At 39.8% G+C, this 25,916-nt stretch overlaps 1 protein-coding gene across 5 annotated transcripts in view; it reads right to left on the minus strand.

The window, feature by feature from the left end:
* Positions 1 to 575: 575 nt before the first annotated feature.
* ttll7 (tubulin tyrosine ligase-like family, member 7) overlaps positions 576 to 25,916 on the minus strand; it is a 101,912-nt gene continuing 76,571 nt past the window's right edge. For 2 of the 5 annotated variants that reach the window (XM_017702371.2, XM_037545513.1), the window contains exons 16-21: positions 23,269 to 23,588; positions 19,718 to 19,852; positions 16,379 to 16,459; positions 12,881 to 13,041; positions 6,661 to 6,840; positions 576 to 1,853 (exon numbers count right to left, since the gene is read on the minus strand). In XM_017702371.2, the coding sequence (XP_017557860.1) occupies positions 1,730 to 1,853; positions 6,661 to 6,840; positions 12,881 to 13,041; positions 16,379 to 16,459; positions 19,718 to 19,852; positions 23,269 to 23,588 (1,001 nt within the window). In that variant the 3' untranslated portion in view covers positions 576 to 1,729. Of the gene's footprint in view, positions 1,854 to 4,575; positions 4,653 to 6,660; positions 6,841 to 12,880; positions 13,042 to 16,378; positions 16,460 to 19,717; positions 19,853 to 23,268; positions 23,589 to 25,916 lie in introns of all 5 variants that reach the window. The other 3 variants (XM_037545515.1, XM_037545514.1, XM_017702372.2) reach the window with 3 other exon arrangements.

Here is a 25,916-nt window from a genome sequence, read left to right on the forward strand (position 1 = left end):
ACATGGAGTGTCACTTCTATACAGGTTGAGCTGCGTGCGTGTGTGTGTATGTGTGTGTATGTGTGTATTATCCATCGAGTCTCAAGACACCTCATGTTAAAACAACCTTTGAAGAAAGCTACTTACATTAATCAGAAAAAAGAAAGTGATGGCTTAATGATAAAAAAACAGATAAAATATATACAACCACCTGGGATGTTTTAAGTATTTTATTGCTATTAAACTTAAAAATCATTACCCAGAATGAAAATCCAGGCAAAAAAATAATATTTGGCATTGTGAAATGACACTAAAGGAAAAAAATGGTTTCTTAGCATAGAGTTATCATCATATTCATTAGAAAAAAAATTGTTGCATGGCAGAGAACACTGTTTCTGAGCCTGAAAAAAAAGCTTGCAGATTAGCATTTACAGGGACATATTCTACCTGAACATGAACTACTGGGAGCTTTCTCCAATTACAATTCTAACACTACCTACTGTGATATGGCGCATTCTGGTTAATTAGAAACCTCAAATAACAAATCATTAACACTTTACTGGTTGTGCTTAGTGTTGGCACGCCATGGTCTGCACTGGCACTTGCAAGTGGGCCAAAGAAATACAGGGGTATAGCTGCTAAAACACAAACATGGCAGTTTGGTTTTTTTTTCTTTTCTATTTAGATACAAAGCAAAGCTCTGCAGTTCATTTCCATACCTTTAAATGTAAGACTCTTTAATATATTACAAATAAAAAGTACTATTTCATAATAATTAATGAACACAAATTATAATAGATGTTTTAAAATCTTAAATTAGTAGTGTAAACCGAAACACATTTAAATAAAATAAATACAGCAGTATAAATAAATTCAAGTATTTCTGATGTGCAGTCATTCCCTCTTTGTCAGCTGTGACAGCGCGCAAGTTTCAAGGACTGTATCTAAGCATGCACAAACAAATGCTATCGGCTGCCGTGCTGGAGGACTGAAGGTGTCTGACTGCAGGGATGCATATCAAACACGACATTCACTGAGGTTAGGACTGGCTCATTATTACATGGCTAAAAAGCCAACTTGTAGAACAACAAGGGAAGCTTTACTCTCCTCAAAATACCAGACATAAAAAAATGCTTGAGCTGAGCTTTTGGCCTTTCAGAAAGAGACAAAATATTCCTCTACAGGTACTGTTTTCTGGACAAAACTGCATAAAACTATAAGAATAAAGTGACTAAGGAACAAAGATTAAAGCTCCACTATGCCAAACTTAAACGTATTTCAAGAAAAACTGAAATGTTTGCAAGTATCATAAGCCGCAGTGAAAAAAGAAAAAAACAGCATTTCAGGTTGGCTTTCATTAACAAACAGCATACGCACTAATCCCATTCCATCTAAATTTCACTGAAGCATTCACTTATTTATTCATGGAATTATTTTTCAGTCCTGGACTTGAGCCCAAATATGGTGAATAGGTATTTTACAGTATCAATAAGGGCGATCACTGTACGGCAGACAGCTATTTTACAGCAGCTCCACGGGGACGAACCGAGCTGGAGGGAGAGAGACTGCCTAATCGTCTGCATCAGATGCGCCAACAAACGCGAGCTAACGGGGCGGACTGGCAAATCCCTTTTCATATGCTTCCAGAGTTAGCGTGGCCCCCGTGGGGGAAGGGGTGGGGGTTAGGTGTGGAGGGAGGGATCCGGTCCCCTTTTCCTCCTCAGGAGGCAGTGAGAGGTCCAGCGGAGGATCAGAAGTGGCCCATGCGGGTGGTGAAGAGGCTGCGTGAGCGTGGCGCGGCAGAGGCCACACTCCGGCCAAAGCTGGAGGAAGGCCACTTGATGATGAACTGGGAGGTCACTGGCAGCAGATACCTGCACAGACGGAGATGGGGAAGAGGGACAAGGGGTTTGGACGGGAGACCGCGGGAGGAGGCAGGATTAGAGCCACAAAGGTCGTGCAAAGAGATCAGGCAGCATTAACCCGGCCTTGCAATCTGACACACAAAACAAACCTGCCCGCCCAGCCCACTCTTCCTTGCAACTACCCTCTCAGCCCCATACTGTCCAACATCAGTTAGGACACCCTCCCACCCCTTCCAGCCCACTCCAGCCCCTCTGCTTCCCCTCCTTGATCCCTTCTTGTAAACGCCGTCTGTTTTTAACGATGAGTGACACTTTGCATTTTCACTTGAGCAGCTAAACAAGGCCTTGCTTTGACAGATGGGTGAAGGAAGCTGTTTACAGCTGACACTGCTTAAATCTATCTGATAGGTTCAGGATGTCCGAGAGTGGATACAGGCTAAGATAATTAGGACCTAGAATGGAGACAAGAAGGTTAACCATTTAAGACAACGGATGACCCACATAAGATAATTGTAGGATATTCAGATCACAATACGGTTTACTAATGAGCGCTCTTAAACAGGTTATTCATTAGCTGCAAGCTAGCTAACACTATACCTTGCTTTAAACAAATGACCTGTTCTTGGTACAGAAAATGAACTGCAACAAAAAAAGAGACCTTTTGAACAGAATAACTGTAAAATAACCCTTGGGTTTGTGGGCATAACATGGTACTTGTGACAGTCTTCCTTGTACAATATCCCCAGGACAAATTAGTCGTGCTGCTTCTTCTAAGTATACTAAAAAAGATTTGCTCTGAGGGCTTCTGCTGCAATGCTGCTGTACCCAGGAGACTTGTGAAAAGTCAAATTAACTTCATTTAGTTCAAGAAGAATGTCCTTGAAACTGCTCAAGTGTACCATTGGTACTTGTCAAGCAGATATCTTAGAATGTAGATTAACTACCCACTGTACATTCAAACCGTTCACCAGAGTGCAGCAATGAAAGGAGGGAGGGGGAGGCCATTTTTTTTCCTGGATGCTCCTGCACAAGTGAAATGCTACAGCATTGTGAAAATACCAAGATATGAGCCAGATCCAACTCTCAACCTTCGCACATAAGCATGCATATTGAGTCATCTTCAAACTTATCCACATCTGATCTTTTATCATGTTCCTTTCATAGCAGCTTCCACTTTTTTGGTAGTTTTATTGGCTTATTCTTGGGGATCCATACTGGGGTTGGAGTTTTGCCTCATTACCATATTTCCCACTATATACTGCTCAGTTTGGTCAACGAAAGCAAATGTCATGGGAATATGAAATTCAAATATGAACCTATATGGAGAAGGATGACTCTCCTTTTAAATTATTCACAGAGGAAGTTTTGTCCATATGAGGAAGCCTGTAAAGAGGCTCCATCACTCAGGGTCCAATCAGGCTGCAGGCAATGTTTAATTGGACCTCTGTACCACTTCCACCAGGTCTTTAGCTTTTGATCATTGAGAAGTTCTTAGAAAAACCTGCCAGCGCAAAGCCCCCTGAGAGCCAGCAGCTGTCTAACTGCCGTTCCATTCGAGAATGTGTGGGCCTTACTAATTATACACAATCACTGGGAGATCTGCACACATCTCCAGTCAGTTTGCATGTTCAAAGTATACATTCAATAACCAAACTGCCACGCTGTGCCGTAAAACGTCTGGAGGAAATTGCCCCTCCTTCATGCAACAGCAGTGTTCCTTCTCAGAGCAGCATCATGCATTTAAAAAGTTTATTTCATTGAGCAGAAGGTTGATTGCATCAGTTTGAGGGGTTAAACTACTTCGACCACAAGAGTCCACATAATCTAAAAGTCCAGGGTTACACAATTCAGGGCCTGGTAACTTTTTTTTTTTTTTTAACAAATCTTAACTTTTGTTTGTGACATTAGTTGGCTCATAATTCGCAAGTTGAGTAGGGGAGATTTAGGGGAGCTATCTCCAACCCGGGCTGGACTGTGGCCTTCCAGATCCAGAGTTGGGTACCCCTTCATTAGTCTAAGCTAGTCCTGGAATAACAGTATTAGCTTGGCTATAACTTTAGTAGGTAAAAATCAGCTTTTACAGCTTGTGTGCATTTAGAAATGTTTCTGACACACTTGAGAGAGAGTGCTTGAGAGAGAGTGTCACTGGTACCCTGATGGCTCTCGACCCCGTGCCTCTCCACTGGCCAAGAGTGGCGGGTGGAGGTGGATGGAGGACATGCAGTGTATGGGTGCAGGTAGGGGGGCCAGACACATGCCAGAGAGGAGGATGAGTGGCTGTCAAAAGGGAAGGGGGGGTCACCGGCAATATGGTGCCTCGTTCCTACTCAGACATCATTTTCCTAACGAGGTAAAGCATACGCCGGCAGATTGAAAAGTCTAATCTGTCATCCCCCTGCTCCATTCTGCCACTGAGTCTGCAATGAGGCATGTCCCGGGAAAGATGTGGAAGCGAGTGTCATGCACCATGCAGTGAAACTGTTGTGATTCACTGTGACGAATGAGTGGGTGCTTGTTGCTGTGGTAAGTGGAAGGGAGATGGAGAAAATGGCTGGCGTCCTTGGAAACAGCTTTTTTTTTTTTTCCACAGTCAGTGCACCCTCCAGGACGCCATGTTCAGAGACAGAGAGCAAAAGTAGCAAGCAGGTGTACGAGGGTGGGTGGCTACAGTCTGGACAGACTGGAGACATGGGAGAGAGGGGTTTAATCCAAAATCGAGAGGAGAAAAGACCTGCTTCAAGGAGCGAGAGGGTAGAAGAAGAGGGGGTCGAGCCTCGAGAAGAGACTGGTCCAGCAGCCAAGGGAGCACTTCATCACGGATCCGGAAGTCAAAGTAGAGAGACAGGGTCATAGTTTAATGGAAGAGGAGAAACCACTACTTTTGGGCCCTGCCCACACAAAGCTACAGCAAGTTTAGTTACGAGGTCAGATGAGGATATGGATTTGCCAAGTCACTGACCATCTTTAATGCCTTAGCCTAAATAATAAGAGGGAGAAAATCAGGTTTTAGCCCCAATTTGGAATCAGAGATGTTTGGGGTTAGGCTGATTTGAGAAAGGCAAATTCATCTAATTGATACAGACATACAGTCATATGCAAAAGTTTGAAAACACTCCTTTCTGGTCACTCTTTATTTTGATGGCCCCCTATAGATAATGTACAGATGCTTAAATTATTACAAACTTTCTGGTGATATTTAGGACAAGGATTAGCTTTAGGAGAATGTGTAGGTTTTGTGCTGAAGTTAAGGTAAGGGTCAGGTTTAAGCTTAGGGTTAGACTATCACACTCAACTTCAAATTCAATTGCATCAAATGGATATTTAGTTGAATGTTAGTTAAAGACAGACTGATCATCTACAAAACATCTACAGTGAAAATAATTTTACACATCCTCTACAGGGAACAAACATCAATACAGCGTTTTACTGCAAATAATTTTTGTCTATAATTATATTATATTATCTATTTATGTGCCAAGTAAAGCATATTGGGGGGGGCAGGGGGCATAAAATATAAAATGTGCCACAACATTTGCAGAAGACACGTTTTATGTTTTTTCCTTCCCAATATGTTAAAATAAACTAATAAATTGTAACTGTGCATTAAAATGTGCTTCTTTTAGAGAATGTGTACTTATTTTCACTTAGAAAATCAACTAAAGACATAATTTTACCAGGGGTGCCAAAATGTTTGCATATTACTGTATGTATTTTAATGTAGTAAATAAATGTAATTCAGTGTTTTAACTAGGGATGCACTGATATAGGAATTGAAGGAACAACACAAACATTTATAAAATGTAGTAACTGAGACTACATCCACCTGGATTAGCATTACAGAGAAATATAACATTTGCTTTTGAGGGTTACAAATGCAAAAAAAATGATACTTTAATGTAATAGTCCAGTGTCAGCTAAATATTCTGCTATCCTACAATAAAGAGATAATCCATTATTGGTTTGAAATATCAGTCACATTAAAATATCTGTCCAGTGCCATATTTTTTAAAACAAATATTTGAATATAGAACACTGATATGAATCCGATATCATCGTGCATCACTAGTATTAACTAATTACATTTGAAGTCTGTGTTTTTTCTTCACATTGACTATCTAGTCATTTCAGAATGCAGGTGGATAGTATGGGCAGGGCCTTGGTGTAGACTTGAGTCAAGTACAGTGTACCAAATGTACAAGCTGGAATGCCCCCGTGTTCTTAAGAAATAAATGCATCTGACAATACCTATTTATTTATATGTAAACACTCAAAAATACTTCAAGTAACCCAGGTGACATCTAGATTACATCTAAAATATGCATTAGTCACAGTGCTGTTAGATAGATGATGCTGAAACCACATGCAAATGTCTCATTCTACAAGAATGAAACAAATGAAATGATCCTAAGTTGTTGACGCCCTAACACTATATCCTAAGAAATTTTCCTACAAGACAAAAACAATGTTCTATTTCTATATTACAACCAAATTCCTGTTTTCATATGTTGGGTCTATTGAATATTCTGCAGTTATGAATCATGGCTAGCAGGTTCTGCACAAGCTCCTAGGATCATTTAGCTCTGGCTCATCTCTTTTATAATTAAATTAAGCTGGGCCTCAGGGGGGCTACTAACCTATGCAATAAGCTGAGGGTCATCCTTTCCTGTTCACGGCTTCCCCTGTGCGTCCGAAAAGTCAAATATGCCCCTAACCAGCAACCTCCCACTGAACTATAAGAGAGCGCGCTGACGCGCAGGGAGTCGGAAGCCGAACAGAAGGAGCGGAGAGGTGTGGAGAAATGGGGGAGGGAGTTTACCTGGTGTCGTCCCACTCAGGGCTCAGGCCGGTCAGTGAACCGCGCGAGTCGGACACAAACTTGTAGACCACGAGCAAGCAGTCACGGCACAGCTGCACCAAACGCTGGCAGCACTGCAGCTCCTGTGCCGTCACCACCTCAGCGCTCTTGCTGAAGATGCTCTCCCATGATGACCTGCTACTAGCCCAGGCACACACACAAAAAAAATGGAATTACAAATATTAATTGGGCTGTATTCTGCATTTTTCATATTTTATTTAGATTACATATTTTTATTTTATTCTTTTCAGATATGAAAGGTGAAGTGTGAGTAATCATGTTATGGTTAATGACAATTAATTGCATTTGTCTTTTTCAGACTTGACCCTAGAGAAAGGTGTTTTTCATTTAAAAAGCAGTTTTGTTATAGCTTCATCAATATGTATTTATATATTTAATAATCATAGGAACACAGAGTACACATGAACCTTTCCACTAAAATCATGTGATTTCCATATTTCCAGTTTTTGTCACCAAGGCTCAGTGTGTGCAGGAGTGGCTGCGTTGTTTAAAAAAGCGTACATGCATGTCATATAGTGGATTTCAAGCCATCCTCCAGCCCCCACAGATGGTCCAACCCAACTCGCAGCACATAGGGATGAAGGAAAAATGTGGACCGTCTAGGGGGGCCCAAAGGACCGAGGCTGGGAACGACTGATATATATATAATGATTCCAACTCCTCTGTGGTTGTAGCATCTCGCTCTCATTCATAGAGCTCATGGACTCTTGTTACAATGGAGGCTCTCGAGGGGAAACTGTACCACTTTTCATTTTCCGTTTTTTTTAATTTGCAGCTCATGTTTCAGTTATATGACTTTTCATGTGCCATATTAATGACCGTGTCTAAAAGTGATTATCAGCACTGCAATAAACAGTGATATCATCAAAAAACTATAAAAAATAATTGGTCTTGATTCACTAGAGATTTGAACATCAGTCTTAATCATCACAGTGAACATACCATGCAACACACAAGAGAACAAATTTTCTTCCCTATTGAGACTCTAATGTTAATGTTACCGTTACAGCAATACAAGCCCTTTCGCACATTACATTCTCATAAGATTTTAAATCTCTATACATGGATAAAGGCATCTGCTAAGTGTAATGTGAGAGTGGGAATATATGACATTACATATGAATAAAATTCAAAACTATCACCATTCTCTTAGTTATCTAACATAAGGTAGATGTTATGCACAGCAAGTTGGTCAGTCAGATGAATTTAGAAGGCTTTTGAACAGTAAATGTTAATGATGTTCCTGCATAAACACTAATTAAACACTGTCATGTAAGCTTACAGAGGAAAGCAGTTCAACATTTAATTTCAATTTAATTTAAGGCTGTTCTTGCATTAATCTGTAAAGCATATGCAATATATTTTGATTTTGCTAATCATTCAAATAGCAGAGTGGTTATACAATGATGTCACATGAACATGAACGAACAGGTCTCTCGTGAGCACTGTCCAAGGTACTGCCATACAGTCTCCTGAAGGTACTGAAGGTGTCCTTTTAAAGGCCTTTTAAAATATGTATTTGATTGAGAGGGTGACAAGGGGATTCTATAATAGCAAGATACAGGGCATGCAGGTAGTTTGGCTGATGACCGCACTATTGTGTTAGTTTGAAGGGGCAAAACAAAAAAAAAATAAATAAATAAACAATTTACCATAAGATTTATAGCCCTAATCTTTTCTCCCTGGAGGTCCACGTATAACATCTGTGTGGGTTTATCTACTAAAAATAATTCATAACTCATTTTAACACAAACACTTTACAAACTCTCTTTATCTCTCGAAATTAACCATGTTGTTTTTGATAGTTTGCCTTTAAGCATCATATACACTTTCAGTGAACTGTTTAGACATCTACATCTCATCACAAATGTCTAGATATATCATAGCAAAGTTTTCCTTATTTTTAGCTTACTATTTTATTTATTTTAGAATAAAATTAACATATCAAACTATGAAATATCACACTTAGAATTATGCAGTTAAAATTCAAAATGGTCTTATATTTTATATACTCATATTCAAAATGGTCTTATATTTTATATACTCATATTCAAAACGGTCTTATATTTTATATACTCATATTCAAAACGGTCTTATATTTTATACTCTTAAAAGAAGTCCTTTTTGCACTGAAATCAGTTTTACATACTCTTGGGATTCTCTCCAGCAGCTTCATGTGTAGCTACATGGAATACTTTTCCATCAGGCCCGAAGAAGTTGTGAGATATTTTTGGAGGGAATTTCAAAAAGTAAACATTCAGAAATATTACTTTGAGGAATAAATTTGTACACAGATAACACATAAGCCTTAAAATACACTATATTTCCAAAAGTATTCAGTCACCCTTCCAAATCACTGAATTCCGGTGCATTGAATCCAGCGTGGTACCGTGATAGGACGCCACATGCAACAAGTCCAGTCATGAAAGTACAGTCAACTGTCAGTGGTATTATAACAAAGGGGATGCGTTTGGGAGCACGCCACGGATCAGCGGATGCTGAGGCGTATAGTGAGCAGAGGTTGCCAACTTTCTGCAGAGTCACTCACTACAGACCTCCAAACTTCATGTGGCCTTCAGATCAGCTCAAGAACAGTGTGTAGAGAGCTTCATGGAATGGGTTTCCATGGCCGAGCAGCTGCAACCAAGCCTTACATCACCAAGTGCAATGCAAAGTGTCGAATGCAGTGGTGTAAAGTGCCGCCACTAGACTCTAGAGCAGTGGAGACGTGTTCTCTGGTTGCCAGGAGAACAGTACTTGTCTGACTGCATTGTGCCAAGTGTAAAGTTTGGTGGAGGGGGGATTATGATGTGGTGTTGTTTTTCAGGAGTTGGACTCGGCCCCTTAGTTCCAGTGAAAGGAGCTCTTAATTCTTCAGCAGATCAAGAGATTTTGTGCTCCCAACTTTGTGGGAATGGTTTAGGGACGACCCCTTCCTGTTCCAACGTGACTGAGCACTAGTGCACAAAGCAAGGTCCATAAAGACATGGATGAGCAAGTTTGGTGTGGAAGAACTTGATTGGCCTGCACAGAGTCCTGACCTCAAACCAACAGAACACTTAGAGAATTAGAGCAGAGACTGTGAGCCAGACCTTCTCATCCAACATCAGTGTCTGACCTCACAAATGCACTTCTGGAAGAATGGTCAAAAATTCCCATAAACACACTCCTAACCCTTGTGGAAAGCCTTTCTAGAAGAGTTAAAGATGGGATGTCATTCAAGTTTATATGCGTGTGAAGGCAGGCAACCAAATACTTTGGGAAATATAGTGTATCTTCAAGATTGTGAAAAACAGACACTGAATCAGGTGGTACTGTAAGTAAATAATATCTGTTCTTATTGGTTGCTGCAAAAAGCACCCAGGTTTTAAACGTATGAGACTGAAATTCTTATGGACTTCAGGACAAATAAACTTCAGCCACTCCTTAAAGTTGTGGAAGGTTATGCAAAAATGCACTTGCTTCCTGACAGCCAGGAACAGCACAACGTTTAATCATAACTCGGCACCCCTTATCACTTCAGACAATGGGTGGGCTAAACTGCTGTATGATGAAGGGTGGTCACAGCTGTGATAAATTCAAGATTATATAAATGGACTCTGCATGGAGGGACTGAACAAAAAAGTTTTTGGAAACTTGAAGTTTTTACATAATACATTGAATTCTTATATTTAAAAAGGCAAGAATAATTCAGCTTTCCATGACACAGGCCCTTTAATGCAAAAATTAAGATGTTTGCAAAGGGGATTCAGTCGGCTCCCTAGGTCTTCCATCTCACCGGGTGCCCAGGCAACTGTCAGAAAATTTTAAGGGTCTGGTCTTGAATAAAAGAGAAAACACTGTGCTAAAATAAAGTCTTTTTCTTTTCAAAGTCACTGGATAGCAGCGGAGATTGCGTTTGATTGTGGAGATGAAGGAATATAATGGCTGGGGATCTGAGGGTACATTACAGGCGAGGAGGCCTTCACAATGCCCCCCTGCCGAGCTTTCCTTCAAACTTCGGCTGCCCACGGCCTCCTTCACGCACCGGCCCTGATTAAACGCCAGCAGCATGGGGTGCTTAGCACCATCACTAATCCCCCAGCACCACATACACTCTCATCAAGTTGAAATAAACCTGGGCGGTAACACATCTCTAAGTCTGTCAATTACACATACGAGTGGGCTGTACAAAAAACCTTGTGGACCCCCTGTGCTGCTTAGACAAGGAATAAATAGAGGGATAATAGTGATCACAGCTTCATCAGCATTGGTACAAGAGTGTTTTTGCAGCAGGTAGTTCTCGAAGGTGCTGTAATTACAATACATGTGATTCTACTTGTGTCTCTATGTTGAATTGAAAGTTTAAAAGAGGATAACTGTAATAACTGACCATTTACCAGCACAATTATGGAATTCAAATATGCTAAATCTGAAATACACTCAAAGAGAGATCCAATATTGCTAAACAGAAGGTTACAGTAGAGGTGAAGAAGCTAGGCTAACTGTAGCAAGAGTTCTGTCCTGGACATTTGTTACCTAAAACCTTGAAGGCACTTTATATTGGCAAGTTATATGGAAAAATATGTGTAAGAACTAATATGTGTATTCTATGATTCTCACTGCTTAGCAGTGGTCTGCTTTTATTGTTCCCTTTCCTTAATTTTTGCTAAATGTTGGCAATAAAATGTAAACCACATAGTCATATGCAAAGTTTGGGCACCCCTGGCCAAATGACATCTACAGAGAACACACTTCTCCAAATTTGAATACACAATTAATGTTTATTTGCGTAATATACAGTAAAGACTAAAACCAACATAATATATGGTCTGTGCAGAAGTTACTGGATATTTTATGTTTGTTTTACTATTTTCCAAAATGTTAAGAACATTTTTAAATGTTTAAAATGTCATATCTAAGTTTGTAATCTGAAGAGGATGTGTTAACTCATTTTCCTTGTAATGAACAAAACAAGGAATTTGACCAGGGGTGGCAGATTTTTAGCATGTTTTACTTGACCTCAATGCACCTGAGATGACAACTTCTATTAAGTTTTTTTTCTTCAGGATTTGGCCTCCTGTTAGGTCACATTATTTTATTGTCTTAATCATCAAGTGAGTGTTAGGTACAATACTGTGCAAAGGTTTTAGACACCTGAGAAAAGGTCTAATATGAAAATAAACACAAATAACACAACAAGCGGTGATTTTATTTATTAGAGGAAGTGTAACATGTCCAAACTTCAGTCAGTCACTTGTGTCAGTCGGTATTGGTATTATTTGAATTTATCATCCAAAATGTAGTTTTGCTAACCAATGCTTTACTGAATTAAAGCTGTAGAGCTAGGATCAGATTTGACAAATCTATGCAATGGATGGGGATGTCAAGGAAAAACCTGGAACCAAACTGCTTGTTTATTTATTCATTTATTTATTCAACTATTTAATTATTTAACTATTTTATTTATTTATTTGTTTTCATTTTTAGCTCTGTTTATCATTCTGGACACATTCACATTTCTTCATTTTTATAACTTCCTAAAAAATACTTAAAACCTGTAAAACTGTAGAGTAGTAGCACCTTAATAGAATGATTTTAAGTACAGTGGGGTCCAAAATCTGAGACTACATGGAAATGGAATTTTGGAAATTTTAAAGCAAAGAAAAAAATTAAATGAAGGGATAAATATTGAAGATTCTGCACTCTTTCTAGGTCACTGTTCAAATGTAAGCAAATTTGTAGCATTGAGCTTGCTAATGCCTCTGCACAAAAAAGGTCAGTTTCTCTTCCGCTGAAGGTCTCTTCCACAGAAGTATGTGTTTAGACAACTCTTCTGTAGATTTACATCAGATGTTGCACATTAAATTAAAAATGTTATTACAGCAAATGGGAGCATAACAATTAATAAGAAACGTTTCATATTCATTTAAAATCATACTCAATCATAAATCATTATATAATTTGTAATGAAAAAAACGTTATTAAACTAGACTGCGTTAAATTAGATAAGAAAGCAAAAGAGATGCATTTTCACTAGTGGGCTGAGACTTTTGGACCACACTGTATCGGCAAAAAAATGTATTATTTTTTAATGAAAAACAGAGATTCCACGCGTTTGAACTGTGATTCCAAACATCTGAATAGAACAGTATGAAAAAAAGGCAGGCAAGCTGCTTACCCAGAGCTGCAGAAGCAGTTCCACAAGCCTTGACCATGACTCCAGAGCAGGCGATTGAAGACACGGCTGAAAAGGCGATAGAGACGTAAACTGTCGACGTCGGGTTCCCTCCAGATTCTTTGCAGCACCGAGCGAACGTTAGTGCGGACGATGTCCAGGACCTTCACATGGAAAGCATATGGATGAGATGAGGATTAAACAAGCACAGCTTTAACATAACCTGCATAACTTCAGTGTTGTGGTAAAACTTTGTATCTCTAAAATCAGAACCGTCTATGAGAAGGGACAAACATTCTCTATTTTTGTACAGTTAGGCAATAAATATCTTCCAGGTCCTTTGGAGCATTTCTATTGGCCCATGATGAAATGTTCACACATAGTGAAGTGCAGCTTTTGTTTTAAAAGAGGAAAAAAAGAAATTGAGTTATGAGGTTTTGATATGACAGTGACATCAGTAACTGAGTTCTAAGTTCATTTGAACTCCTGTGGTTGCAATCATGCTCTATGCAAGGTCTAATGAAGACAGCACATCTGCAGTGACTTGAAGAGAGAGACAGAAAGAGAGGCAGACACTGAACCTTGTAGTTAGAAAGCAAAAAAGTGGTGGATGGAAACAGAAAGGCTGAAAGAGAAGCGGTAATTGCTTGCAGACGTCAGTCTCAGGCGAAAGTTCTTGCAGGTTGAAGGACCCTAACACCTCTTATCCAGCTAGTGGCTTGGAGCCTTGGACTCCTCACAGGTGACTGGTGACTGTCTGTCATGTGATACGCCAGATTTAATGGCCTTGTGTGGGATGGCAAAAACTCTTCTCGGAATGATTCCTCAAGCTTCAGCTGATAATCAGCTTGTGGGACACGACAATGCCTGCAGTCAGTCGAGCTTCATTATTGCACTGCCATGCTGATCCCTCAGTACAGATTCCACAGAGAAGGTACCTGAGACCCAATTCTAGCAAAAGACACAGCAGGCAACCAAGTGAACGACTCTCTTCTACTCAGTGCCAACTTGCTAAGCCAACCTCATCCGCCAATGGCGAAAGTATTTCCATCTTTTTCAGCCTCACGCCCAGTAGTATAAGTCATTGTGGGTTTATTATCCATGGCATATTGTGCAGAACACAAGAAGCTCAAAAAGAATGAGCTGCCTTTCCAAAAGTTGCATTGTAATGCACCACCACCAAGCATCCGAACCACATTTTCAGGATTCCACAAGTTCCACCACAAACCAACACTCAACAATCCACAACTAAGCTGCATTATTTTCAAGTTGCTGGCATAATGCGCACGGGAAGAAAACTAATGTCATCAGTCCTGGGGTACAAGGCTTTAGAAAGCTTTCTGTATTATACTGAATGACTAGCCAAGATTTAAAACTTAATGGTACAGCAGGTGTGTGTTCGGCTACATAACACCAAAGAAATTCACACATATCAAGAAACCACAGCTTCCTTTTTTGTGTCACAGCAAGGTAAAGTCTGCTGTACATACAGGCAAGACAGGAGAACACAGCACATACACTCCAGCCAATTGCAAAAAGTGAGTATCTGCAATGATCTGATAGCATGAAAGGTGAGCAAAGCTGCTACTTAGCAACACAGATGTGAAATTCTCACATTAATAATGCATTCCATTATTCTGAAAAAAAGGTGACATGAGTTGCACAAATTAAATTTAAGAAATGTGAGCACAAAATGTGTGAAGTTTTACAAGTACAAAATGATTTAATCATCTTCAAGATTTAAGTTATGTAGAGTTTAATGCAAAGGTTTTTTGGCATATTTGAAGTGAGAATAAGTGAAAATAATACATCCTTCTGCACGTTTTAATAGACAAAACAAAATGTGGAAAACAACACAAAAAAAAACATCTGACACAAAAGGTTATGAGTATATTTCAATACACATTTAGTATCCCAATATGTTAAATTTAGCAATTAGATGGAAAATGTGCTGTAAAATTAACAGAACATTGAAAGATTTATGTTCATTTACCACAGAGGATGTGGTATTTTATTTTAAACAATCTACAAAACATGTAATTTGACAAGGGGTGCCCAGAATTCTGCATGTTTATTTGAATAATTAAATAATTTGACCAGGGCCGCCAAAACCTTTGCATATGACTTTAAACTAGGTCATGCAAAATAATAATAATAATAATAATCATCATCATAATAATATGTGAACTCCTAAACCAAAGTACTACCATGACCAGAAAACATTAAGAACCTTAATGAAAAAGGAATATTTCATATAAACAGGACTGTAAATCAAGTTATAGATGATTGAGAAGATTACATTTATAATGCTATTAGTGTTCATGTGCTTAGAAAAAAAATACAATAAATACAAATAACATCAAAATAATAGATTGTGATTTTATGTATGTGTTCATTTAACTATTTCCAAACCTCTCCTCAAGGCAGCTCAGTATCATTTGTTGTTCAATCCAACACCTGTTTTGACCAATGCTAATTACATTAAATCAGGTGTGCTGGTGTTGGAATTTAACCAATCCACGCTATGGCTGGGGACTTCAAGAAGAAATCTGGGATAACAACTCCTTTTTTTTTAAAAATCACGCATTTGTGTTTATATACATTTATTGTAATGATATAGTGTGTTTTTACAAGCGAACACACTATCAAGGCAAATGGTTTTAAATAATGTACTTAGGGGGCAGCAGAGTGCAGCACTTCTCCACAGTACTATATGTATTAAAAATGATTTTAGCCGTACAACCTAAACAAGTGTACGTGAATCATTTGTGTTGGGGTTAAGAATCATACAAGAATCATAACAAATTTAATAACCTCCTATACCTCCTATTTTTCCTGTTAACTCCTGAACTGAAAAAACATCATCAAGCGCATGCAGTTAAAATCTCTAAAAGTAAAAAAAAGCCATTATTCAATGAAAAGCCATATTCACGTTCTCTAGATGGGATCAGACCCTTAAAACAGACTTCTTGACATTTCTCCATGATGTAAGACTGCTGATGCAACAATTTTAAAATCAATCAGCAAAATTTTTCATATTTTGACCTCATTATGCATAAAAAATGTCACTCTCACTTCTCAAACTCAAGTGTCAGTGCACTCAAACTTAAAAAAAGAAAAGAAGTTTTAATTGCATGCTCAATATTCCAAAGTGCTTAGCAGAGAGAAATGAGAACATGAAGTGATTCTAACCTGCTGATCCTTTATAAAGCAAGTCCACTGTCTACATCTCTCAATTCTCATACTCCATTAGACTTATTAATACAGAGTCAGCCTCTTGTAAATTAACATTTAATTAGTTGATTAATTATTATTGAGTATTGATTTTGTTTCTAATGGGACCCACGCAGAGCCACATTCACTTCAAGTAAAAATGACTCATTAAAAATGAATGATTTGCTGCCAAAAATATGGGTCAAATGTTCCTTTTACTGCACTCAATATCATGTTTATTGTAGCTTTACTCATTATTTCTAAATGAAACCTTGTACAATACTTCACCTTTCTTTGTTTGGTGGCATCTAACTTCACCAGCCAGTAAGAAGCCACTTTTGGTTTATGATACTTCCAGTTGTTCAAAATCTGTAGGAGAGAAAAACAAACAAAAAGAATATTATATTTATTTCGTGCTAAATGACAAAAAGACCAAATCTCTATTAGCCTTTCTCTATTAGTTACATTTATGTGAAAGTCAGAGACCCTTTAATATATTCAATTAGCAGCCAAAACAACAATTAAATCCATTTTAATTATTTCTCTGCATCAGAAAAAAGAAGAAAAAATACAGTACTGTGCAAAGGTCCTAGGCATATAAGCATATTGTTTAAAATCATTTATCTCAGCAGTGAGAGTATGTTTTCTTGGAAATGTTATCACCAGTATACTTAATTTACCAAAAAGATGCACTGATTAAACGAACTAGGCTTTTAATGATAACTACAAAGAATACTAGGCTGCCACAAGCACAGGTTTGGAAAGGGTTAAACAAATATATTAACATTAAAAACCCTACTTAGTGTATTAATATTACTTGTATTTATTCACATTAGTGTTTTTCTGTGCAAATTAATGCTTATCAGCCAGATTTAAATCTAGATGTAGGTGCCTGAAACATCTGCACAGTACTACATATTTACCAAAAAATACACAGAAAGTTCAAACATATACTACTAGTTTGGCTTTATTGCCCTTTGGCTTTAGTAAAGCCCTCCATTCTTTTTGAGTGACTCCAAAAAATCTCCAAAGTTCAGTCTTACAAACTGGTTGCACTTCATTTTTTCCACAATCCATGTAACCCAATTACAAACTGAGACTCATCATGTCTCATGTCATATTGTCTATTTTCCTTTTTCACAGCTTCTTGACAGCTTAACATCCTTTCAGACTCATAGCACCGAGTCGTCTTCTCACAGTGGAAGGATGGACAGAAACACCTTTTTCAGATCTGAACCAAGAATGGAGCTTGATTTTCTCCTCTCTCTCAAAGATGAAAGCTTATGCGCTGTTTGTGTTTAGTGGTCTATCAGGTCTTGATCAGTTGTTAGGACTCCTATTTTCTCTCTAACTTTGAATCATTTTTTAAAACTTAAAAAAAAATTTTTTTTACTTCCCCCTCCTTAAGTGGATTATCATAATGTCAGAGGAACATCTCAGAATACAGCTTTTGTTAGGAGCTGTAATTTGTTTTAAAGATTGAAAATGAAGAGTTAAAGTGCTGGTAGATGCTCAAAAGTAAAGAGAGGACAAATTAAATGCTGATAGATTTGATGATATAACTCAGTGTTGGAGGCTTTTGTATAGTTTTCTATTGAACATATTTTTCCTGTTGAAAGTGAAAAATGAACTTTCACTTAATGGCCATTTTGACAGCAAATTAAATGAAGTGTAGTTTCTGACGATTGCCCAGTACTGTGCATGACAGTATAACTGGTACATATTATTTCCAAGTTGATTCCAAAGTAAAGTTCAGCAAAGTTTTCACTTTCTTTCTGTTTTATTGTTCAGCACTTGACTGCACAGCAAAATCAATGCCTCTGCACCACACATGCATAAAGAAAGACAAAGCTTGATAATCAAAGAGGCCAGGCTAAAAGCTTCAACCAAAGGCATGTTCCAAAAAAGAAAGCTATAATACACAATGACCTTCCAAATCAAGCGCTGCACCCAAAAGAACAAAATAAATAAACACAATAGCACCGCTGTGTTCTTTCTCCTCGTTCATGCTGCAGAGAGAAATCTGTAAAGAAGGACCTTGAATTAAAACAACAGATCCAGATCCGCTTCACTGCCCTCTTTATTCATTTTTACTAAGCTCAACATTAGGTAGGTCATGGATCGATCTGAATGTGTGAATACATTGAGATTATTATAAATAAAAAAAGCTCTCTGCTTATTCTTGCCCCCCACATTGGCATCTTGCATACCTGAGTTCCTCAGCTAATATTCCTTTACCATTCTCCAGTGGATTTGCAAATCAAATGAGTCTCTGACTTGTTACTACACAGAGGAAACAAACCATGGGCATGTTTGGAATGGAGGATGATTGCAAAGCACTCAGGCATTTATATGGGCACAATCATTAAATTCATCTTCTTAGATAAATCATTAATAATTAATTTAGACCTATAGCTGCTCCATACAAATCGGCAGGCCGTAAGTTACACTGATGCACGTGGACATCTAAATTACTGTGTTCCACTTTCTAGCTTGCATTACTTGCAAGAGAGTTTTATAAATGTAATTAATGGACTTCCTTTTCGCAATAATTTCATTAGGAACTGGGAACCCTTTTGATTTACGTTCACTTCTGGAAAGACTTGGTTTTTGTTTCTCGTTCTGTGAGATGCACTGTAAATGTAAAAGTGGAGAATTTTTGGTGAAATGTCTCCCTTTTGAACTGCAAGTGTAATAACATGATATTGGAAATGGTCTCAAACAGGTGCTGTTGCCCAGCTGTGTTTCCGCGGCAACAGCTAATAGCTCTCATTAACCATACAGGTGGACGGCTAATGACGCCACGTACGACGAGAGACAGCACTAACAGTACGGGCACCATCCTCCACAAATGAGCAGAGGGAGCGAGGGGAGCAGGCAGAGAGCCAGCCGGAGGGGGTGTGGAGAGCCTGGGAGCCTGGGGGAGAATGAGGCCTGAATCCCACCTCCTCCTCTGGAGCTCTGAAAAGAGAGACGCAGTAACTCATCACGCTCAGAGCGGCAGAGATACTCATCTCGCTCAGAGTGATGCAATAACTCACCGCACTCAGTGGCATAAAATCTCACCTTACTGAGAGTAGCTCGGATGCCCACCCCATTTAAACTGGCAGAGAAACTTGCCTCACCCAGAGCTGCACAAAAAATTACCTTGCTGAGAGCAGTGCAGAAACTGACCTCGCACAGAGCGGCTCAGAAAGTGACTTCACTCAGAGCGGCCCAGAAACTGACCTTGCTCAGGGCGGCCCAGGAACTCAGCCTGCTCAGAGCAGCCCTGAAACTGACCTTACTCAGAGTGGCCCACGAACTCAGCTCACTCAGAGCGGTCTAGGAAATCAGCTTACTCAGAGCAACCCAGAAACTCAGCTCGCTCTGTGCAGCCCAGAAACTGACCTTGCTCACAGCAGCCCAGAAACTGACCTTACTCAGAGTGGCCCAGAAACTCAGCTCACTCAAGAGTGGCCCAGAAACTGACCTCGCTCAGAGCAATCCAGAAACTCACCTCTCTGACAGTGGCTGAGAAACTCACTCACTCAGAGTGGCTTACACCTCACTTGGAGAGGCACAGAAACTCACCTCTTCAACAGCGGTGAACTGACTCACCTTCCTCAGAACAGCGCACTAACTCACCTCATTCAGGACTGCCTCCGCTTCCTCCTCACTCTTCCCTGGGAATCGGATCCTCATCTCCCCCAGCGCGGCCAGTGTCTGCCGCGTCAGCTCCGCCTCCTGCTCCTTACTCCTCACATTCAGCAGGGACTCTCCCTGTGACGCACACACACACACACACACACAAACACACACAAGGCAACACAACGCAATGAAGATGAATTAGCGAGTGCTGTCTTTTCCCTTCCGTCATCAGCTTTTCCTTCCTTGCGCTCTCTGCAGGTCTGGCTGGTTGTGGAGCTCAGCGACGCGAGGATGAGGCCTCCGCAATTAGAGCTGCACGCCTGCTTCTCCAGCGGGGAGCGGCTATCGCTCAGTGGTGGCCCCAGGAGCTGCCTGGGCCTCGAGTGGCCTGCTGTGCTGGATGAGCCCAGGTGACTGGAGGCTGGCTCAGTGTGTCACAACTGTCAGGGTGTTAGACGGAGTGTGAAAGTGCTAGTGCTACTCTGACTGTGGGACATCTTAACCCTCAGCAAAAGAGTGCTTAAGCAGAGAAGCACCACTGGGCTGAGGTGGGGGCAGAGAGTTTGGGGGCAAGTCATACTGACATGGAGAAAACATTTGGAGAAGGTCATATCCTCATATTCTGCCGTAAGGCATTCACACCTAAGGAGATGTATTTAACTAATGATATCCTGACCTTGACCCCAATCCTGATTTGATATCAGTATTTTCACAGATAATACAGTTGCACATTGCACACTTCAAGTACATTAAAGCCTGTAAAAAACAATCCAATTTAAGTAAAATATACAAGATCGGGGGCTGGTTGAACCAGCTGTTCAGACGCAGTCCAGTTATAATGTATGTGTTTACTAAGTTCATGTTTATACATTACTAAATCAAATCAGGTTGCACTACAGACATGTGTTTCAATGTTGAGCTTATTAGATACCAAATATTTACTCCACCTAAGTTGGTGTAAGTGTTGGGGAACCAATGGAAACCACACAGGAAGCAGCCCTTTTTGGTGAACTAAACTGCCTAAACACTAAATGCTATTTGTTGTGATTTTACATACAGCTCAAATCATCACCCTGGCTTTAACTCCGGGCATAAAGCCAACAGCCCTAGCTCTCATTCGGCAAAGTTCTAAGCACCCGAAGTGGCACTACTGTTGCACTGGTTGGCCAGAAACTATTGTTTAAGAAAGTTCTGTATTTGCTTGTAATTGTACTTGATTGTATCTGTACTTCCATGACACATGTATTGCCCATTACACATCATTTATATTACTTGCGGCTTGTTTCTATACTATTTTATGTTTATAAACATATATTTTTCTATATTTTTTATTTATTTATTTAATATTATGTTTACACACGCACCAAGAGAAATTCCTTGTACAAGTGGTGAGTGGAAAATAAAGATTCTCTTTCTAATTTAAGTTTTCAGCTTACTTCAGTTTAACGTGTGCACATCACTCTCTTCTATAGTGGATATTTTTTCTATAGAAAACTGCTTTTCCATAGCAGCAGGCTTACGGATCATTTCTTCAAATGTTATTGTTATGTTAAAATGTTGTATACATGGGTTAGTTTTTACAAATAAGACATGATTAAAGGATCTGTAGTGCAGCTAGTCCAAGGATAGTTTGAAACTGACCAGTGTTAACTAAGCACTTAGTAAAGACTTTCTGCATCAGCTTAAGTAAATACTTACACAAAACAGGTGCAAGCCAATTCAGGGGTGCCCAAACTTTTTGTCTTAGGGGGCAAACGTTCAATGTTTAAAATGGGCCAATGGCTTACAAACAAACCAATATACAAATAATGAAGGTACTGTAGGTAGGTTTCGAATTAAGTTTTAGAAAAATTGCATCACACATTTTTATAAGGACAATAAGAATTCAATAAGCTACAAGTTGTATAAAATATATTTGCTCTTGGTGAAGGTGTGGAGTTGGGCATTGGGGCCACACTCTAGACAGTCTGTGCTAGACTACCTAGCACTTTAAAACGCCACATTAAAAAACACTTCATGATAGAATAAACATAGTGTGAAACTCGAAACGGCTTTTTTAAATGACAGGTTTGTGATGTCTACCATCATATAGAGTTGTATGCAAAAGTTTGGGTTTCTTTTATCAAATTATATTTTGCTTATTTTCACTTTGCTGACATCCACTAGAGAGAACACATTTCTGCACATTTCGATGCACAACTGTTTTATGTTTGTTAAATTTAAAATATTAGAATATATTAGATTTTTTCTAATATGTTAAACCCATCAAATCAATAACAGTTGTGCAGTGCAAGTACAAAAATATCATAGTTGAGTGTGCTCACTTATAGAGGATGGAAAAAGCAACAAAACATATCATTTGACCAGTGGTGCAAAAAACTTTTGCAAACATTCTTTTTTTAGCTTGGAACACAAGGTTCCTTTTACTGCTAAGTGTAAGATCTGATTAGTGTAAACGTTTTACCAAAATACAGCTAGCTTAGCAGAAGCTGAAACACTGGCATTACAATACTGCACATGTCGGATTGCTTCCAATCCAAACAGGGGTTTACAGACCCTCTCACATTGCTTTTCTCTCTGAAACCATCACTGCTGTCATAGCAGTGGCTGTTTTGAAAACTTCAAAACATTTTAAATCAGACATTTTTAAAACAAGACATTTTTCAAGATGAGTGCAGACTTCCTAGAAAAGGTTTTTATAGGCAGTAAAGACGAGGCCAGAGACACGTGAGAAATATCAGGATGTTTCTCTATAGATACTGCATGCTAGAAACACACACTGACAAATGGAAACAGACCTGTACACATTAACAACAGAGATTTCCAGTGACTTTCCTAAAATGATAAAGTGTTTGTTCGGATTATCACTTTGAATTGTTTTGTTTATTTTCATCAGCGTCCAAGTAAAAATGTGGAAAAAAGTTTTTTTTATGTAATTTTACATGTAAACTCTTAAACAGAAAAGTTGAGTTTGTGCTGAATCAGAGCATATGCATCTCTTGATAATGGTGGAATATACCACCAGGTTATAGCTGAAATATAAAGATATTCCCTGCCAGCCCCTTTTAAGTTTAGGTTCTAAAACAGGGCTGCACAAAGTGTAGCCTGCAGGCCAAAGTTGGCCTGTGAGGGTGTTTGACTTGGCCTGCTGAAAGAACCCCCCCTGCTTTAGCCAATGAAAGAACAAATATATATTTATATCATATATACTTACTAAATTTATATTGCCCTTGTAAAATTGTATTTTTAAGCGTTTTATCAACAAAATATGGTTTATTGTTACCGTTCTACCATCTTAATTTGCCACTGGCCCACCACAAACATTGTCCTCTGGCAAACACTGCACTTTGTTCTCAAAGACAAAGCATTTGGGCACCTCGTTCTGAAGGGTTAAGAAAGAGTCAAAGAGAACTTGACTGGGATTCACAAAGCTGATACTGATCCATCCATATATGTCTTGATTAGCTTGAAGACTCTTATCTTAAACTTCATGTACATGCTAGTCATCAGTCAGGCTGTGTGTGTGTGTGTTTGTGTGTTATACTTGCCATGTTGGAGTGGATGGTGCCCAGACTGCTGCTGTGGGGCACTCTGTGGGTGGAGCCGTTGCGGCTGAGAGAGTGTGAGCGTAGAGCTGTGTGTGGACGGACTGGTGGCGTGGGTGGAGCTGAAGCTGCAGCCTGGGCTACTGCCACACCACCACTGCCCTTTAGTACTGGACCTCTGCCCTCGCTGGTGGGAGACTGGGCGATCAAGGAGGAGATGGATCGTGGGCAGGAGACAGAGCGGCGTATGAGTCCCGAAAGAGCTGGAGAAGATGCTGACCCCGCTCTTGCTGGCTTAGGTGAAGGCTTCCAGTGAACACGACCTAGAAGAAACAAAAAAACAAAACAAAAAACTGTTTTGCAACAGCAGCAGCATCGAAAGTATGTTGCCTACATAAACTATATGACCAAAAGTCCGCAGACAGCTGCTCCTACGTTTCTTTTGAAATGAAGGGTATTAATAGGTCGTTTTCCCACCTTTGCTGGGGTAAAAGACTTCACTTCACAAAGCTTCACACTAGATATTCAAACATTGCTGTGAGGATTTGATTGCATTGAGCCACATTAGTGAGGTCAGGTACTTGAGTTTGATGAATTCTGAGCCCAATAAGGTCATCAGTGAATATGGCAATAGTTGTTTATCTTGAGACAGAGAGTATGAAGTGGTTGTTGTCATGATTTGCTCAGTCTTCTGCTGACATCATGGCATACAACATATTCTGCCCGCAGTGTTAGGACAGCATCTTGTGGATGTGTAGCATTAATTTCTGAGGATGTGCACAACCAATGCTTCAAATAGATGCACATGTTGCACACATGTATGTATAGTTATAATGAAGCATAACTGTGTCCTTAGGAATCAAATAGCTCTTATTGGTATAGCATATGGCAATACTGCTTGATCAAACTTTTGATCTTCCATGGGGCACTGGAGTTATCCACTATGCCATCTGACACAGCAATAAAGCATTTGACCTAAATAACTGAGCTCTGCAAGGGATGTCTGTGCTCTCAGACACAGACACATATGCTCTGAGAGGCCTGGACTGCTGCGTAAATAAAGTGTGGCATCAGAAATCCCCTTCTCTGACAAACTCACAAAGAGCATCGACTATGGCTTTCATTAATCACAAAAGCATGTGTCGCTCTTACTGGCCCGGGCTGCCGCCGTCTCTGCAGCTCCGGATTAGAACAGCGGCGGCTCTTGCCCACACACACAAACCCGGTGCACGCTCAAGCGTTGAACGACCTCCAGCTTGTCTGCCGGCCAGCAGGCCTCGCTGCTCCGCCCGTGAATCTTGAGGGACGGAAGTTGCCAAGTCGTACGTATTATAGGGGCTTAGCTTAGGCCACCCCCAGATGGGCATTGGAGGGGGGGTGGTTGGAGGGGGGTGAGGGTCAAAGTCACTCCAGTATAACTCGCACTCCTGACTCGCTCACCCGTCAAACCTCAGCCAAATCACTGCTTTGTCCTTCATTCTGGAGCTAATGGAAAAACTAGAGGGTTGGCCGCTTGTTCAAGCAAAAAAAAAAAAAAAAAGAATCTATATGCAACCCGCCCTGACTGCATGACACTTTAACACATTCAGACACATGGGGCAATACCAAGACCTGGGGGGAGAGAGAGAGAGAGAGAGAGAGAGAGAGAGAGAGAGAGAGAGACAGAAAGAGAGAGACAAAAAAGAGAGGCATGAAGAAAGAGTTAGAGACATGAAGATGAAGAGAATCAGATAAAGAGAAAAAGAAGAGAAGTATAGTCAGAAAAATGAAAAAGAGAGAGAGGAAGAAGAGTAAGACAGTTGGGGAGAAAGAGAGGGAGGCAGAGATGAACAGAATCAAAGTGAGAAAGAGATGAGAAATGAAGAAGAGGGAGAAAGAGCAATAGAGAGATAGATGGGGATGAGAGATGAACAACACTCAAAGAAAAGGAAGAGATAGTCAAAAGAGAGGAAGAAGAGACAGAAAGAAAGAAATAAGAGTGAAAAACAAAAACAAAGAGAGAGACGAGAGAAATTAAGAAGAGATGAAGAAGAGACAGGGAGAAAAACAGACAATAACAGAGAGAAAAGATACTGAGAAAGAGATGTACGAGAGAGAGAGTGAGTGAGTGATAGAGAGAGAGACAGAGACAGAGAGCAACAGAAAAAGACAGATAGAGACAAGAGAAGAACCAGAGAGACAGACAAAGACGAAGAAAAGAGAGGGAGGGAGAGAACAAAAAGAGAGGAAGAAAGACAGAAAAAGAGAGAAAAGAATGAAGAGAGTGACAGAAACTAAGAAATAAGAAAATAGTGAAATGCAAAGAGAAGCAGAGAGAGATATTTAGAAGAGATGAAGAAGAGACAGAGGAATAGATGAAGAGGACAGACAGAGAGAGAGGATAAGAGAGATAGTAAGAGAGAAAAGACAAAGACTGAGGCAGAGAACTGAGAGAAAGTGAGATGAAGAAAAGAGATGGAGGGAGAGGGAGAGTCAAAAGATAGAGCGGCGAGAGAGATAAAGAAGTGGTGAAGAAGAAAGATAGGGGGATAGATGAAGAAGAGACAGAGAGAAGAAGAGAGAGACAAAATATAAAGAAGGAGAAAGACTGAGGCAGAGATGAAGAAGAGAGAGAGGGTGAGATGATGCAGAGGGAGGGAGGAGGAGAGAGA

Source organism: Pygocentrus nattereri, chromosome 15 (assembly GCF_015220715.1).
Source record: "Pygocentrus nattereri isolate fPygNat1 chromosome 15, fPygNat1.pri, whole genome shotgun sequence".
Lineage (NCBI taxonomy): Eukaryota > Metazoa > Chordata > Actinopteri > Characiformes > Serrasalmidae > Pygocentrus > Pygocentrus nattereri.